This window comes from Nerophis ophidion, linkage group LG12, assembly GCF_033978795.1.
Source record: "Nerophis ophidion isolate RoL-2023_Sa linkage group LG12, RoL_Noph_v1.0, whole genome shotgun sequence".
Lineage (NCBI taxonomy): Eukaryota > Metazoa > Chordata > Actinopteri > Syngnathiformes > Syngnathidae > Nerophis > Nerophis ophidion.
The window spans coordinates 66,588,115-66,607,399 of record NC_084622.1 but is presented as its reverse complement, the minus strand read 5'-3'; the positions used below and the strand labels follow the sequence as shown (position 1 = coordinate 66,607,399).

At 40.1% G+C, this 19,285-nt stretch overlaps 1 protein-coding gene across 3 annotated transcripts in view; it reads left to right on the top strand.

Moving 5' to 3' along the window:
- The window catches only part of ferry3 (FERRY endosomal RAB5 effector complex subunit 3), a 53,845-nt gene that overhangs the window by 3,146 nt on the left and 31,414 nt on the right, over positions 1–19,285 (top strand). For all 3 annotated transcript variants that reach the window (XM_061918021.1, XM_061918020.1, XM_061918019.1), the window contains exons 2-8: positions 744–932; positions 5,202–5,347; positions 8,636–8,817; positions 10,554–10,653; positions 10,788–10,912; positions 11,067–11,173; positions 14,519–14,716. In XM_061918021.1, coding sequence (XP_061774005.1) covers positions 752–932; positions 5,202–5,347; positions 8,636–8,817; positions 10,554–10,653; positions 10,788–10,912; positions 11,067–11,173; positions 14,519–14,716 — 1,039 coding nt within the window. In that variant the 5' untranslated portion in view covers positions 744–751. The remainder of the gene's footprint in view (positions 1–743; positions 933–5,201; positions 5,348–8,635; positions 8,818–10,553; positions 10,654–10,787; positions 10,913–11,066; positions 11,174–14,518; positions 14,717–19,285) is intronic.

The following is a 19,285-nucleotide window of genomic DNA, read 5'->3' as shown; positions in this document are numbered from 1 at the left end:
ATAGTAGAGTTTTAACTTGCACTTACAGATGTAGTGACCAACTGTAGTTACTGACAGTGGTTTTATGAAGTGTTCCTGAGCCCATGTGGTGATATCCTTTACACACTGATGTCGGTTTTTGATGCAGTATCGCCTGAGGGATCAAAGGTCCGTAATATCATCGCTTACATGCAGTGATTTCTCCAGATTCTCTTAACCTTTTTGATGATTTTACGGACCGTAGATGATAAAATCCCTAAATTCTTTGCAATAGCTCGTTGAGAAATGTTGTTCTAAAACTGTTCGACAATTTGCTTACAAAGTGGTGACCCTCACCCCATCCTTGTTTGTGAATTACTTAGCATTTCATGGAAGCTGCTTTTATACCCAATCATGGCACCCACCTGTTCCCAATTAGCCTGCACACCTGTGGGATGTTCCATATAAGTGTTTGATGAGCATTCCTCAACTTTATCAGTATTTATTGCCACCTTTCCCAACTTCTTTGTCACGTGTTGCTGGCATCAAATTCTAAAGTTAATGATTATTTGCAAAAAAAATAAAGTTTATCCGTTTGAACATCAAATATGTTGTCTTTGTAGCATATTCAACTGAATATGGCTTGAAAAGGATTTGCAAATCATTGTATTCTGTTTATATTTACATCTAACACAATTTCCCAACTCATATGGAAACGGGGTTTGTACATTGCATTCGACAATAAGAGTAGATTTAAAGTGACGTCTAAGGTCTGCCGCCCTCAGTTTGTGCAATGAAGAGGACCAAAGCAAAAGAAAGCAACAAAACTGAGAAGGAGTTTGTGTTGGAGTTCAAGGCGGGGAAACACAACTGCCTCCTCAAAGTGCCTCTGCAGTTCCCTGTTGAAGAGAACATCAATGACCTCCATGGACGTCTGATGCTGCTACATAAAATACCTTGCTACATAGATCATGGTAAGGATGCTGTTGTGACTGGCTGCATTTTGGTAATATGCAGGAAACGGAATGATTGTTTCTTTGACTCCCCGTCAATCATAAAATAGTGTCTACATTCGTAATTGTTGGATTTGTTCGTTTAAACCGGGGGTCGGCAACCCGCGGCTCGAGGGCTGCATGCGGCTCTTTAGTCTAGTGCGGGGGTCTCAAACTCAATTTACCTGGGGGCCACTGGATGCAGAAACAGGGTGAGGCTGGGCCGCAAAAAAGAGTTCTTAAAAAAAATCTAACATGCACTTTATGATGAATTCACCTTCTTTGAATGGCTTTCCCACTTTAGCAACCATCTCCCTCACCATGTAGCTCGCTTTGTCTGCTGCATCGCTCTTTTCGGTTGCTTTCTTGAAAAAATCTTGTTGCCTCAGTTGACTGGTTTTAAAATGTGCAACTCGGTTCACTCTTTCATCTCCCTAATATTTTGCATACTCTTCAGCATGTCTACTTTAGTTGTATATTGACATTTCAAACTGTATTCCTTGTCACACCACAACTTTCTATGTGCAAATAAGACACGTCAGGGTGCCGATGTGCTCAACAATATCATGTTAGACCCGCTCGACATCCATGGCTTCCGGTCCCCTGGGGGGGGTTGCTCACACATGCGGTCCTCTCCAAGGTTTCTCATAGTCATCATTGTCACTGTCACCGACGTCCCACTGCGGTGAGTTTTCCTTGCCCTTATGTGGGCTCTACCGAGGATGTCGTCATGGTTTGTGCAGCCCTTTGAGACACTTGTGAGTTAGGGGTATATAAACAAACATTGATTGATGATTGAACAAAGAAATATTGCATCCCCCACTTTTCCTGGAATCTGGAATTGTCTTTGCACATCGCTAACCTTTGTCTTCACCGCATGCTTTGAAAAAGACATCTTTGGGGTTGTGGATTATATTTGTATTTAGCCGACGCACGGGGAATAATGTTATTTCCGCAATGTGTGTCGTTACGCTTTTCCTCCCTACAGCAACACGGCGGTCGGCGGAAAGTACCGGGATCGCGAGCGCAAAAAAGTGACTGCTACCGGAGTGTTATCCGGAGTCATATACAAATATATGTAGTGTTCATCATGTGAGGCAATGCAAATTAAACAATAAAAAAAACAAAGAACGGTTTGAATCAGTCCAGGTTATCAGGAACTTTATTACTGACGGACAGGTGTCGCGGTGTGACTGCAGGTCGGGGTTGGAGGGTTGGGTGGTGTATAATGTAGCCCGGAAGATTCAGGGCTGCAAAGGATTCTGGGTATTTGTTCTGTTGTGTTTATGTTGTGTTACGGTGCCGATCTTCTCCCAAAATGTGTTTGTCATTCCTGTTTGGTGTGGGTTCACAGCGTGGCGCATATTCGTAACAGTGTTAAAGTTGTTTATATGGCCACCCTCAGTGTGACCTGTATGGCTGTTGATCAAGTATGTCTTGCAATCACTTCCGTGCGTCTGTACAAACCGCATACAACATGTGACTGTGCCGGCACAATGTGTGTATGGAGAAAAAGCTGGCGCGACGACAGGTTGTAGCGGACGCTAAAGGCAGTGCCATCACGGCACGTCCCCAATATTGTTGAGAGCCATATACCACACCGTAATTGGTAGATTCCTTCAGCTCCGCACACAACGCTGTCTAGCCCCATTCATGCAAAACTCGCAGGCCGCACCAACATTAAACTTTCATATTAAGGCCCGGGGGCCACATGCGGCCTGTTAAGCTTTTCAATCTGGCCCGCCGGACATTCCCAAATATTTTTTTTACGATCTTTAAGATGGAAAGTGTAGCCGCCATTATGATGTGCAGTCATGTTTTCAAATGACCGTAAGTCTTGAACTATACAAAATATTTCAGTGGTTGGAATCTGTACTTTTGCATGATATACTAGTTACTACGGTAATCTAATTAGTTACAAAGGTAGCAGCTCAGACGAGGCACCAACCAGCCTGGTGGGGAGCGTTTTCACAGAGTGTTTCCAGAGCGGCCAGCCTGAAATGTGGGTGTCAAGGACAGAGGCGGAAGGAGATTTTTACAACAAAGTTCAAAAGCTTAGTGATTTATCAGATATATCAGATAGTAGTTGTTTTTTTTTACTCCTCGTGTTCATATTTCGCTGTTTTTGTTGCATTGTTTTTTTGCCTTTCGCTTGATTGTAACATATGTCGATCGAGATGGAGGGTGACGTTCATATGTTGTCAATATTCAGTGTTTTATGGTTCATAGTTCATATTGTAAATCCCACATTAATTATTTTCCTGTACATTCTAGGTGTCTTATTCAGTAAAAAAATTTAAAGTTCCTAAAATTCCATTCCGTTTTTTAAAGCGGTTTGTCATACCGTTTTTAGCATTCAATCAGACATTAATGGGAGGTTTTTTTTTCGTATTAGTGTTCCTAAAACTAGATATACTGGCCCCTCCAGTGAAAATAATTGCCCAGGCCTGGTCTAGTGGCTCTCTGGAGCTATTAAAAAAATGTATCAAATATGGAAAAAAGATAAAGGGAAAAATATATTTTTTTGTTTTATCAATCAATCAATCAATGTTTACTTATATAGCCCTAAATCACTAGTGTCTCAAAGGGCTGCACAAACCACTACCACATCCTCAGTAGGCCCACATAAGGGCAAGGAAAACTCACACCCAGTGGGACGTCGGTGACAATGATGACTATGAGAACCTTGGAGAGGAGGAAAGCAATGGATGTCGAGCGGGTCTAACATGATACTGTGAAAGTTCAATCCATAATGGATCCAACACAGTTGCGAGAGTCCAGTCCAAAGCGGATCCAACACAGCAGCGAGAGTCCCGTTCACAGCGAAGCCAGCAGGAAACCATCCCAAGCGGAGGCGGATCAGCAGCGCAGAGATGTCCCCAGCCGATACACAGGCAAGCAGTACATGGCCACCGGATCGGACCGGACCCCCTCCACAAGGGAGAGTGGGACATAGGAGGAAAAGAAAAGAAACGGCAGATCAACTGGTCTAAAAAGGGAGTCTATTTAAAGGCTAGAGTATACAAATGAGTTTTAAGGTGAGACTTAAATGCTTCTACTGAGGTGGCATCTCGAACTGTTGCCGGGAGGGCATTCCAGAGTACTGGAGCGCGAAATGAGAACTGAAACAAACCCTCTTAATTGTTAGAAATCACACTGTTTATAATAAATATGCTTCACTGATGACATTATTTGGCGAGCGCGGTTTTGTCCTGCTAATTTTGGCAGTCCTTGAACTCAGCATAGTTTGTTTACATGTACAACTTTCTCTGTTTTTGTAATACATGTTTTATGCCACTCCTTTTTTGTCTCATTTAGTCCACCAAACTTTTAATGTTGTGTGTGAATGCACAAAGGTGAACATTGTTGATGTTATTGACTTGTGTGGAGTGCTAACTAGACATCATTATGCCTCATGTGTAGATATATTTGAGCTCATTTCATTTTCTGTAAGTCGTCTTAATTCAATTTATATTTGCATGTCTCATGGCACATTATCTGTATGTAATATTGGCTGCATTTCTGACAGTTGTCTGCCATGTTGTTCCAGACCACAGCAAACGTTACCCAGCTTGCAAAGATTGTAATAAATCCATTAGAAGAAGACAGGCTGCTGTTTCCTTTAACTTGGACACACACATCTATACTTTTGGCCATTCTAAGCCCGTCATTTCTAGGAGTTATTTCACCCCCTGAGAAGCCTCCATTTTACTAATGATTTCGAATGATGTACAAATGTGTAGAATAAATATTACATTTGAACATTTCTGTCAACAAAGATTTGCATCAGCCTATGACACATAGTCATTTTGATAGTAGGCTAATATAGCTTACAGTATATAGACACTTAGATACAAGGCTTCTAAAGTCATTTTGATAGTAGGCTAATATAGACACTTACATAATGTGTTTATTATAACACTTGTATAAGGCTTTTAATTTTTTGCAGCTCCCGTCATATTTTTTATTTTGTATTTTCGGTCCAATATGGCTCTTTCAAAATTTTGGGTTGCCGACGGCCCTGGTCTGAACATTAGTTAATATCCTGAGATGAGCGTAACTGGCACTCAACTAAATTGCTTAAAGACAGATACAAAAAAAATACAAAAACATGTTTTTATAATGTTGTACATCAAAACAGAAGTATAGGATGTGATATATTTCGCAAAGTCCTGTGTTCTTCAGTGATGTTCTTCATGTTTTAAATGAAAATGGTTGCAATGTGTTTTTAAAAAAAAAATTTTCTTTTAGAACTGAAAGTGTCCTTGTCGGACTTTATTGAGAAGGAGACCATCTCAGATTACGACAGGGAGGCCGAGGCGGCTCTACAGAGACTCACATCGGGCCAGGTAGACACTAACCAGCTCGCCAATGCATGGACCAGATCCTACGTGGAGGTGAGGACGTAATGGTGTAATGATAAGTATGACCAGTAGATGGCAGTCAAACATAAGAGATACGTGTAGACTGCAATATGACTCAAGTAAACAACACCAACATTTTGTATGTTCTATTAAAAAAAATAGAACATTACACACAGAACTCAAAAATGTTTCAAAAAGTTTTAGTACGACTTTGGTAAGCTATGAAGCCGCACCGGTTGATAGATTGTCAGCGTATTAAAGCATACAAGTATTATTATGGTGTGTGTATAAGGTAAGACATATTATCTGGCGTTTTGTTTCACAATATTATGCAAAAGCAACTTCTCATACCTTCTAGTACTTGCTGATCTGTATTTGGGATCTGCATGAATCCTGAAAAATTGCTCGCGTTCGCCTTTGTAGTGTGTGTGGACACCGTAGTCGATGAGCTTCTTATTTTCTCTATCTTCTTGTTATGGGACATTCATCCTCCGCTGTTGCCATTTCTAATATAAAGTAGTGTAAAGTTCTTACTTATGTCTGTCAGTAAACTCCCCATGAAAGCGCTAAAACATACCGTAGTGAGTTTATATTACTCACCCAAGGAACTTTAGTTATTAGAGAGTCGGGCGGTTTTTCACGGGACACATTTCTGGCCCTGTTGTTGTTTCCGGATGAGGAGATGCTGCTACGTTATTGATTGGAGTAAAGTCTGAATTTCATTAAAACAGTTAGCTCCATCTATTGACACTTCTTTCACTCCCGTCCTTGCACGCTACACCGCTACAACAAAGATGATGGGGAGAAAACGCTGCAGAAAGTGAGCCACGTAAATAATACCGCCCACAAAATGGTGCAGCTAGAAGCGACTGTCACAGAGCGGCTTGAAGATGATCTGTAAAACATAATCTATGCAACATTTTGACCAAAGAACCACCATTACATGTTATGTAGACCACAAGGAAGTGTTTTCCATTTAGAAAAAATAAAAATAAAATATTACTCCTTTAATGCGCCCTAAAATCAGGTGCACATTTTATATGAAAAAAAATTGAAAATAGCCCATTCTTCGGCAGTGCGCCTTATAATCCGGTGCGCCCTATGGTCCGGAAAATATGTTACATTCCTTTATTTGGATGACCACTGATAGATTTGGTGCTAACTGTTCGTCCTCGCTTATAACACATTGTAACGGGGCTGTCTGTGAATGTAGTCTGTGGTTACAACTGTGCGGTACAAATCTGCTTCTTCACACTCGTCACATATGAAGTGAAGTGAAGTGAATTATATTTATATAGCGCTTTTCTCAAGTGACTCAAAGCGCTTTACATAGTGACACCTAATATCTAAGTTCCATTTAAACCAGTGTGGGTGGCACTGGGAGCAGGTGGGTAAAGTGTCTTGCCCAAGGACACAACGGCAGTGACTAGGATGGCACAAGCGGGAATCGAACCTGCAACCCTCAAGTTGCTGACACGGCCACTCTACCAACCGAGCTATGCCGCCCCATGTCTGCCGGGGACTAAAAAAACTTAGCAACAAGAGGGATCCGCATCGCCAATTGAGCAAGTATAGCTCGGTTGGTAGAGTGGCCGTGCCAGCAACTTGAGGGTTGCAGGTTCGATTCCCACTTGTGCCATCCTAGTTACTGCCGTTGTGTCCTTGGGCAAGACACTTTACCCACCTGCTCCCAGTGCCACCCACACTGCTTTAAATGTAACTTAGATATTGGGTGTCACTATGTAAAGCGCTTTGAGTCACTTGAGAAAAGCGCTATATAAATATAATTCAATTCACTTCACAATTCACTATTCAGACCAGAAGTAACAGAAGAAAATGTATTTGTCTTTCCGTACATATTTGTTTTGCTTTTCATTAGAGATGTCCGATAATATCTGATTGCCGATATTATCGGGCGATAAATGCTTTAAAATGTAATATCGGAAATTATCGGTATCGGTTTCAAAAAGTAAAATCAATGACTTTTTAAAACGCAGCTGTGTACACGGACGTAGGGCGTGCCGACCCAATCACATAATATCTACGGCTTTTCACACACACAAGTGAATGCGACGCATACTTGGTCAACAGCCATACAGGTCACATTGAGGGTGTGGCCGTATAAACAACTTTAACACTGTCACAAATATGCGCCACACTGTGAACCCACACCAAACAAGAATGACAAACAAATTTCGGGAGAACATCCGCACCGTAACGCAACATAAACACAACAGAGCAAATACCCAGAACCCCTTGCAGCACTAACTTTTCCTGGACGCTACAATATACACCCCACCCAACCCTGCCCACCTCAACCTCCTCATGCTCTCTCAGGGAGAGCATGTCCCAAATTCCAAGCTGCTGTTTTGAGGCATGTTAAAGAAAATAATGCACTTTGTGACTTCAATAATAAATATGGCAGTGCCATGTTGGCATTTTTTCCCATAACTTGTGTTGATTTATTTTGGAAAACCTTGTTACATTGTTTAATGCATCCAGCGGGGCATCACAACAAAATTAGGCATAATAATGTCTTAATTCCACGACTGTATGTATCGGTATCGTTTGATATCGAAATCGGTAATTAAGATTTGGACAATATCGGAATATCGGATATCGGCAAAAAAAAGCCATTAACGGACATCTCTAATTTTCATGTTTTGTTCTCACTTTTTGTCTTCTGCATCAACCATTAAGATTACATACACATATGTCATGGCCAATCATGCAAATTAGACATGTGAGTTATCTACATCCTCCTTGTTGTAAAGTGCAAACTCACTATTTACAAGTGCAGAAAGGAAAAAAATAATTGTACATGAAGTCAGACAACTCTGATTTGATCATTTCAAGACAGTTGGAGATGGTACAGAACAGTCATCAGAGGGAAATACGGTAGATCAAGGAGAAAAGTGGATTTGTAATAGAACTTTATTGTGGACTGCTGTCACATTGTTGTATTTTGAAGAAGGTTCAGGAGTATAAATAGTTTTGCCACCTTGCTGGGCTGCCACGAGCTTGAACCGTCAAGACCTCCCTTGCCTTCTGCACGAAAATATTTGAGAGCGGCTTTTACTGCAGTCTTTCATAAATAACCATGGAAGCTTTCCAGTGTCCATCGTGATTCCTGAGCAGGTATAAATAGAGGAGTTCTGATTATTTTCTATTGACGGATGTACTGCTTAGGTTTTCTTTGAACATTGAAACAACACATTTCGCACTGTACCAGTTCTCTCTTTTAAGAAGGAGACTAAACTCATCATGAGATGCATCAATAAATTGCTTGAATGAATGATTTCCTGTCTGTAATGATTTTAGACCACGCTGGAGCACGCTCGACCCGAAGAGCCCAGTTGGGATGAGGATTTTGCCGACGTTTACCACGAGCTGATCCACTCCCCTGCCTCGGAAACACTTCTCAACCTGGAGCACAACTACTTTGTTCGCATATCCGAGCTCATCAGCGAGAGGGATATGGAGATCAAGAAGATACAAGAGAGGTCTGTGTTGGAGCTCACTGATTCCCATACACGTATTTGTTTGTGGCGGCCCGCCACAAATACATTTGGACGGCCACATGTATATTTGAAAGTGTATATCAGGGAGCGTTTGTGTGCCACGGCTTGTTTTTTATGGGCCCAGGGTAAATCGTTGAAATAAGATAAAAAATAAAATGTAAAAATGGAGCTAAAATAAATATAGTAAACAGCGGAAAACTCAGTTGTAGTACACTTTTCCACCACTTGTGGCAGTATTGTCAATATCGAACAAGCAGAAGATGTCTGGAGCTAAAGTCTTAGAGAGGTTTGTTAAGCGCAAAAATTATGACTAAAGTGGTGGACCTGTCTTTTCATTTGCACTTAAAATTTTATTTACAGTTTAGTTAACAAAACATATATATATATATATATATATATATATATATATATATATACATACAGTACATTAATACATATATGTAAATAAATATATATATGTACAGTACAGTCCAAAAGTTTGGACACGCCTCATTTAATGCGTTTCCTTCATTTTTATAACTGTTTACATTGTAGATTGTCAATGATGGCATCAAAACTATGAATGAACACATGAAAAGGTGAAATAACCAAAAACATGTTTTATATTCTGTTTTTTTTGTTTTTCAAAATAGCCACCTTTTGCTCTGATTCTGCTCTGCCCACTCTTGGCATTCTCTCAATGAGCTTCAAGAGTTAGTCACTTGAAATGGTTTTCACTTCATAGGCGTCATAGTTTTGATGCCTTCAGTGACAATCTACAAGGTAAATAGTCTTGAAAATAAAGAAACACTTTGAAATGAGAAAGTGTTTCCAAATTTTTGGCCTCTCCTGTATAGATATATTTAGATATATTCTTTATTTTTAGCCCCGGTGTGTAAATTTATTTTTCATAAGTTTTTATAAGTTCAGTCTATCTGGTTAGTTATTTTTGTAATCAGCTTGACCTAAGCATTGATAATAATCTTTGTGATTAGCAAATGGTTTCAGATAATTTAACAAGGTTCATTCTGTTAAACTGTAAGTAGGTTAGATATGTATTCCATATGATTAAAATGAAGAGTAAAACTACCAATTAATTGTTAGTATTGGACTGTGTCTCGAGCCCCTCTGTATGTAGTGGAAAAGTTGGGCCACAGGTCTAAAAGGTTAAGAAACCCTGCTGTAGGGTACCGAGGATATCGTAGTGGTTTGTGTTGTGGTTTGTGCAGCCCTTTGAGACACTGGTGATTTAGGGCTATATGAGTAAACATTGGTTGATTGATTGATTGATTTCGTGGTTTGGACAAAATACTGCCATTGCTATCCTTATCTACCCCAAAACCTGCATCAACACCAACATCTTTATTTAAATAACTAGGATCCACCACCTTACATCGTCGGAATTAATAACACATTCTTACATACCTTCTTACCACAATAGAACACTATACATGGTTGTACTAACAACAATGAATCAACAATCACATTTGCATTTATGTTTTATTTTAGAGTAAAATCCGATGAATACCCATTGAGACTTATGTCAATATTAACATCCATCCACATTAGAGTACAATGATGAAGATGTCCAATAGAGGGCAGTATAGATCTTTCAATTGAGGCCTCTTAAACACTTTATAGAATAGTCAAGTCTCAATTAGTTTCAATGGAAACAAAATATATTTGGTTCCTATCTCATGTAGCAATGGAAAAATAAGTTTTCTCTTCCTGTGTGACAGGCAAGCCGCAGAGATGAACAAAGTCATGCACGAGTTGGGAAACACGCTGAGTGACCATGATGTAAACGCAGTGGCATCGCAGCACTTTGATGCGCAACAGGTACAACGTGCAGTCGGCAGCGGGGTTTGACCTTGTGTGCAGAGCTGCGATATATCTTGTTCTCACCACAGTTGTAATGTACATATTGTTCGAGTTGGGGTTCCTCAATTGCTGCCTTCCTTTTAATTGGGCAGGTGCTGGAGAACAAGTGGGCCAATGAATTAAAACAAGTGACTTGCATTCAAAAGCAAGAATATCAGGAGTGGGTCATTAAACTGCACCAGGACCTGCGGAAATCCAGCAACAGCAGCAAAATTAAGTACGTTTGGCCGTATGTACTTGTGTGCAATAGGATGATTTTTGTAGGCATGATATGCTGGGTGCATTTTAAGTCATTTAACTAAACTTAACAATTTACATTTGCTGGGAAAAAATGTGTAATAATGTTTAATATGCTTGATTCTTATATCCAGTGAGGAGATTAAAATGCAGCCCAGCCAACTGTCGGAGCCTTCTGAATCAGCTGGCAGGATGTTTGAGGAGCAGCCCCAACTGGAAGAGAGCTTCACTATTCATCTAGGTAGCTGCCTGACATGTTGACTAAACTTTACCACTTTGGGCAGTCAGGGCTTTGTCTGTGCTGCAAACCGGGTAGGACCTCTCCGTGTTGAGTTTGCATGGTTCGTAGGATTTTCGGTTGATTGGAGACTCTTGAGGGCTATCAACTGGAGGCCCAGGGGTTAAATCCACCCCAGAAATGAGACCCAACCGGCCCCTTAGTTCAGTTCAAAACTTAGGAGTCAAACATTTTTCCAGCACATTCCTAAAAACACGATATTGCGCCTTTTGAAGGAACTTGCACCATTTTAAACACATTGGTAGATCGTTGCATTGACATTTGAACCTTGCTCGCAAACATAGAACGAGGGTCATTACTTGTGGTTTATATAACGGAGACGTTAAGTCCTCTCCTTTCTGGTAGTTACCAAGTGTTTTTTTCCTATTATGTTTTATGTAAATAAGGTTTTGCTGTAGCTTGTTTACTTCCATTGCAGTCAGTAGTCATTTGTTCAACTTCTTCAATTATACTTGTGGTGTTCCTCAAAGTTCTATTTTAAGGTACCCTGTTTTTGCTTTGGCCTATCCAGTTCAATTCAGATCAGAAAGAGACTCATTTTGTTGCAGCAGACTCTTAAAAACACTACAATGCCGTCATATAGAGGATCTTTGACTAGTTTTCCTATTATGTTTTATGTAACTAAGGTTTTGCTGTAGCTTGTTTACTTCCAATGCAGTCAGTAGTCATTTGTTCAACTTCTTCAGTTCTAATAGTGGTGTTCCTCAAGGTTCTATTTTAAGGTCCTCTGTTTTTGTTTCGGCCTGTCCAGTTCAGTTCAGTTCAGAAAGAGGCTCACATTTTGTTGCAGCAGACTCTTAAAAACACTACAATGCTGTCATAGAGATGATTTTTGACTTTTTTTTTTTTGCAGATGGTCCCAAAACACAGCAAAGCGCTCCTGTAATTGAATAAAATATACATCAAAATCAAGTGTCTACTGTAGAGGACGCTGCTTCTCTAAAATGCAGAACAAGACTAATAGTGAAGAGAAAAGTCTGTTGCTCTGTTTAGGTGAGCTGCTTTGTCAAAAAGAGCTTCCCCAATGCTACTGAGCATAAGCACGCATGCGCATTAATGCTAAAGTTTCCTTGAAACAAATTAGAATCAAAATTAACTCCTTTTTGTTGTCTTACCTCATGTAGACTTTGTCACTCGCGCTACAAGTAAGTCATTCTTTCAAGTTATATTTAATTGTGTTTTCTGACCAGTAAGCATGGTGTAGACCAGGGGTGTAAAATTAATTCTAGCTCTAACTCATTCCTTTCCTGCTTGGCACTCAGCATCAAGGGTTGGAATTGGGGGTTAAATCACCAAAAATGATTCCCTGCTGCGGCACTGCTGCTGCCCACTGCTCCCCTCACCTTCAAGGGTGATGGGTCAGATGCAGAGAATAATTTCGCCACACCAAGAGTGTGTGTGACAATCATTGGTACTTTAACTTTAAATTTTAATTGGCCCGAGTGCTTCAATGTGAGTGTGAATGTTGTCTATCTGTGTTGGCCCTGCGATGCGATGGCGACCCGTCCAGGGCGTACCCCGCCTTCCGCTCGATTGTTGCTGAGATAGGCTCCAGCGACCCCGAAGGGAATAAGCGGTAGAAAATGGATGGATGGATGGAAGTACGAAGTGTCTAAACACAGAAGTGTTGACACACTGCACATAGCTCTGCCCCCTCTGAAGTCAGGGAATTCAAATAATTGCTCTTGTGACAACTAGAGGTGTAACGGTACGTGTATTTGTATTGAACCGTTTCGGTACGGGGGTTGCGGTTCGGTTTGGCGGTGTACCGAATAAGTACACATAGTAGCAGCGACCAGGCTAGGACAACATGTAAAAGCCAGAGCTGGAAGACCCTCCAACCGAACGAGTTTCCGCACGGACATATTAAGTAGCGTACCGCACGTTGTGTAAACATTATACACCGAGGCACAACACACGGCATGCTAGCAGCGACCGGGCTACGATAGACTGACCATACCTCCTCTTTTCACCGGACATGTCCTCTTTTGCGGGGCTGTCCGGGTGGAGTTACTAAAATGCCTCAAATATCTGGCATTTTAAGTTAGGGTTGCGTGTATTTTCAATGTACATTCAGGGATAAGAAGCTGGTTAAAAACAAGGCAATTTCTGCACGCAGCAGCATTGGTGAGGGAGGGGCAGAGACAGAGAGAGCGAGAGAGTTATAATGAATGCGCATGCGTGGCCAGGCTCTGCTATTTATCTAGAGATTTATCAGATTTTATTTTTTATTATCTAGAGCAGGGGTGTCAAAAGTGTGCCCCGGAGGTCATTGGCGGCCCACAGCTAATGTTTTAAAGGCCCACGGCATATTCTAAAAATACTATTAAGATAAACAAAAGTAAAATAAAAAAGCTTAAAGGCTAAATGTAATTTAGAAAAAGTTGCAACGTTGACTAATGAAACAAAGCTGTTTTTTTCTTTCAAACTGTCATCGCTCAAAACATAATATTGAATCAAAATCAATGTTTTTATGAATTATTGACCTATCCAAGGTTCCCATTACTTCACATCAAATATTCCATAAAGAAAAAAAAATTGGGTGGAAGAGTTTGCAAATTTGGTAGATAAATAACCCAAAAATGTATATATTTTTTTGTTTTCTTACAGTACCGAAAATGAACCGAACCGTGACCTCTGAACCGAGGTACGTACCGAACCGAAATTTTTGTGTACCGTTACACCCCTAGCGACAACTAGCGGACACATTTAGAACAGCAGTTTCTTTTATTAAAAAATGTCAGCCCATTTTTATACTTTGCAAATCTTACGGGCCGGATAAAACATGTTCGTGGGCCACACGTTTGACACCCCTCTTGTGGACTCATTCAGAAAGTTCACATTGACACACATAAATAGTAGCCTAAATTTTAGTTTTCGGCACCGTTGTTTGAACAGGAATAGCAACTGGTAGCTATGTTTTCGAGGAAGCAGGCTAAATTAGACAGAACACTTGCCCTCTAGTCCCTAGCTTTTTGGAAATGTGGCCCCCAAAACGAGTGAACAATTTAGTTGACTATCCCTGCTCCAAATTGGTGTGAATATGTGTATGAATGGTTGTTTATATGCAGTTTATGTAACCAGTCCATGGTGATCCTTACCTCTCGCCCAAAGTCAGCTGGGATAGCTCAGCCGTGGCCATAAACTGTATCGAAAATCACTTACCAAATGAATCAACTACTCACCATATTTGGCTGTCATTGCTCAGTATTTATACATAAAAATCATTCTTAATATTTTGAAGGAAAAAAAACAAATTACAATTTTTTTTTCTCACCTTGTTTTCAGGAGCCCAGTTGAAGACAATGCATAACCTGCGACTGGTCCGGGCTGATGTGTTGGACTTTTGTAAGCACAGACATCACGGCAGCGGCGGAGCAAAGCTGCGGCGCCTTCAAACGGCCCTTTCGCTCTATTCATCTTCACTCTGTGGTCTGGTTCTGTTGGTTGACAACAGAGTCAACTCCTTCAGTGGCATAAAGAGAGGTTAGTTTGCATTTATTGTACATTATATAGTGCTCATTTCTTATACTGTACATTATGGAGGTGTCATTTTACCGAATCTGCTCTTTACTTGTTGTAATGTGCTCCATATAAACATAAATATTTCTTACATATGCCTTTTTTTAACTGTCACTCTAAATGTAGATAATACACATATTGAACAGTAGTACCCTAACTTACAAGCTTAACTGACAGAGCTCTTAACTCAAAACACTTGTATCTAAAATTCACGTCTCCCATTAGAATTAATTAAAATGAATAGAGATGTCCGATAATGGCTTTTTGGCCGATATTCAATATTCCGATATTGTCCAACTCTTAATTACTGATACCGATATATAAAGTTGTGGAATGAACACATTATTATGCCTAATTTTGTTGTGATGCCCCGCTGGATGCATTAAACAATGTAACAAGGGTTTCCAAAATAAATCAACTCAAGTTATGGAAAAAAATGCCAACATGGTACTGCCATATTTATTATTGAAGTCACAAAGTGCATTATTTTTTTTAACTTGCCTCAAAACAGCAGCTTGGAATTTGGGACATGCTCTCTCGGTGTGGGGTGGGGGAGGCCGGGTGTGTATATTGTAGCGTCCTGGAAGAGTTAGTACTGCAAGGGGTTCTGGGTATTTGTTCTATTGTGTTTATGTTGTGTTACGGTGCGGATGTTCTCCCAAAATGTGTTTGTCATTCTTGTTTGGTGTGGGTTCACAGAGTGGCGCATATTTGTAACAGTGTTAAAGTTGTTTATACGGCCACCCTCAGTGACTGTTGACAAAGTATGCATGCATTCACTTGTGTGTGTGAAAAGCCGTAGATATTATGTGATTGGGCCGGCACGCAAAGGCAGTGCCTTTAAGGTTTATTGGCGCTCTGTACTTCTCCCTACATCTGTGTACCACTCCGTACAGCGACGTTTTAAAAAGTAATACATTTTACTTTTTGAAACCTATACCGATAATTTCCGATATACATTTTAAAGCATTTATTGGCCGATAATATCGGCAGTCCGAAATTAATCAATTAAACTGGTGCCTGGCCCCCTTAAATGGCACAATTTTAACATGCAACATGCCTTTTCAAAAGTAAAATAAATGTATAAATAAGAAATATTGTTTAAAACAATACCGGAGAATGTACTACAAAAACAATTATAGCATTTTTTGAAGTGATGTCAAAATAATGTACAGCATTTACCTTGGAGAGTGGACTTCTCATTCCAGCAGCTTCTCTGTCAAACACACTATCAACAGCTTCTTCATATTTTCATGGATAAATGTCCGCTGTTTAGATGTTTTTTTTTTTAAATATGTTGGCCTTAACATTCTTTGTTGCATTAAGCAGTGATACACTAGAATTGCTTTGCAAAGTTGGCAACACATTTGGGCATGTTTTTAAGGATTTATTTTTTAAATTCAATTCAGATCATCCACTTCTTTTTCTCAGTACTCTCCTTCAGACTCCTGTTTTTTCTTCCAATGGTTGGAAAAGAAAGATATGTCCATCTCTAGCTAAAAACTAATGCTAACGAGTAAGACCAGATGTTTTTAGGTGGATCTTACGGGGTTCACTGTAACATTTGCTATGCCAACTAATGGCAGGGACCCTTGTAACTCAAATTTTGGTTCCCAACTTTAAGCTTAAAAACTAACCGAGAGACAGCTCTTATCTCAAAACACTTAAGTGAGGAGAACTGCACTTTTTTAGGAATTTTGCCTATCCTTCACTATCATTATGACAGACAAGACGATGGATGTTATTTTTTTTTTTTTGCATTCTAAAAATGATAAGTTTGGTTACAATGGAGCCTGTGGGAGCCGCTCCATTCTGCCTATAAAGCGCTTTAAAAAAACATCCAAACACCTCCATTGAGGTTTTATACATGTGATGAAAGTATGTAATGTAGTAATATAACATTTTATATTTATATATATTTATCATTTTAATTATACGTGGCGCATTAATTTAAAGAATGCATCACAATGTTTGCTTCTTTTTTTCTTCGTCACTGATTATTATTCGCTGCTGACTTCATTAGAGACAACAAACATAACAAAACATTACTTACTTTACAATGTCTGCTGTCATTAGGATCCCGACTGTTAGGATGTTCGTATAGTCCCATTTAGATGAAGAACGTCTCATAATCCTCACGAAGAAACAGGATAAGAAACAGGACAAGAGTCTTTTCGTGTCTTTCTCGCCATTTCCGGGCCCTAAATGGCTGTCAAAGTCTACCAGGTTTTCGTATGACCTACTCAGACGTCTTCTGTCCAGGTGAGATACATGATTTATTATCTAGAATAAACTTACAGGGAGCAAGGAAGCAGCTGACCACTTGATGATGTAACTATAGACACACACGGAAGTGATCACTGCACCGCTACAAATAGTTTGTCTGCGTTAGTGCTTATAATAACAATATCGCTAATACTTGGTTAATATTCAGGTCACAAAATGTAAATGGAGTATTGTTGGCGCTTTTTGAATGGGTATTTATTAGATTTTTTGGGCGACATAGATGAGCTCCCATCAGCTATGCTGTAAGCAGAGTTTTATGTACTTTTATGTACAAGTTAGAATGCATCAAAAAAAAAATCTATCGGTAGTGATGTCTTTCATAGTAATTGTGAACACTAGTCAAAATTCCCAAAAAGTGCAGTTCCCCTTTAAGTTGAGGTACCACTGTGAGCCAAATGTGTATTGGCCCATCTCAGGCAAGTTTATTTCCCATTTGTACAATGTTTTTAAGCCAAAGATGACTCATTTAAGTAACAAGACAAGAAGCAAGTTTGAGCATAATAGAATAGAATAGAATAGAATAGAGTTTTATTGTCATTATTGCAATGAACAGGTTCAAAGAACAACGAAATTGGAGCAGCTCCTCCTAAGGTGCATATACAATATGGTAGTATAAATAGTAAAAAAAAAAGATAGAGATGACAGATGTATCTATGTATATGTATATGTATCCACACAGATGCATATCTGCATGCATATGAATACATATACACACATACATAAAACATTATTGCACATTGTAGTCCGAAAAACATTTAAACATTACACATGAGGACATGATGGACATATTGTGCTCACTCAGTGCCTGTTTAATGCTACTATGGCTCTTGGGTAAAAGCTATTTTTTAGTCTATTGGTGCTCGCTTTTAGCACCCTGTAGCGTCTGCCTGAGGGTAGCAGTTCCAGGTGGCTGTGCCCGGGGTGGCATGGGTCTTTCAGGATGCTCTGTGCTTTCCTGAGACAGCGGGAGCTGTACAGGTCAGCCAGGGGGGGGGGGAGGGGGCATCCAATTAACTTCTGGGCGGACTTTATGACTCTCTGGAGCGCCGTTCTCTCTGCGGCCGTGCAGCTGCTGAACCACACGCAGATGCAGTAGGTCAGGATGCTCTCAATGGAGCACCGCTAGAAGGACACCAGCAGTTCCTGTGAGAGGTGCTTGTTCCTGAGTATTCTCAGGAAGTGCAGTCTCTGGTGTGCCTTCTTGATGGTAGCCGTGGTGTTGGTGCTCCAGGATAGGTCGTCGGCCAGGTGGACTCCCAGGGAGCGAAAGTCGGAGACCCTCTCCACACAGTCACCACTGATGATCAGGGGCAGGATGTCCGTTTTTTTCCTCCTGAAGTCTATGACCAGTTCCTTGGTCTTGGAGGTGTTCAGGGCCAGGTTGTTGACTTTGCACCAATCCGACAGCTTCTCCACCTCATCCCGATATGCAGCCTCGTCTCCCTCCGAGATGAGCCCCACTACGGTGGTGTCATCCGCAAATTTGATGATGGAGTTGCTGGAGTGGGCAGGTGTGCAGTCGTATGTGTAGATGGACTTGTAATAGCATGTCGAGGCTAAGCACATTACAGTGATAAAAAAATAGTATTTTAAAGTAATGTAAAAAAGAAATAAGTAAAAAGACTGAGCTTACATTTTACTTTTGGCCTTTCAAATGGCCTGGAGAGAATCGGAATGACGCAACTTCCTGTGGACCATGTGACTTGTGGAATATGCATCATTTTTAGAGGTAGTACCGTATTTTTCGGATTATAAAACGCTCCGGAGTACAAGTCCCACCGGCCGAAAATGCATAATAAAGAAGGAAAAAAACATTTATAAGTCGCACTGGAGTATAAGTCGCATTTTTGGGGGAAATTTATTTGATAAAATCCAACACCAAGAATTGACATTTGAAAGGCAATTTAAAATAAATATAAAATGGTGAATAACAGGCTGAATAAGTGTACGTTATATGAGGCATAAATAACCAACTGAGAAGGTGCCTGCTATGTTTATGTAACATATTATGGTAAAGAATTTCAAATAACTATAACATGTAGAACATGCTATATGTTTACCAAACAATCTGTCACTCCTAATCCATAAATCCCATGAAATTTGGTTGAAGTGTGTGTGTGACGATTGCTGATATACGCCTCGTCTCTTACGTGAATGAGATAAATAATATTACTTGATATTTTATGTTAATCTGTTAATTTCACACGTAAATCACCACGGAGTATAAATCGCACCACGGAAAAAAAC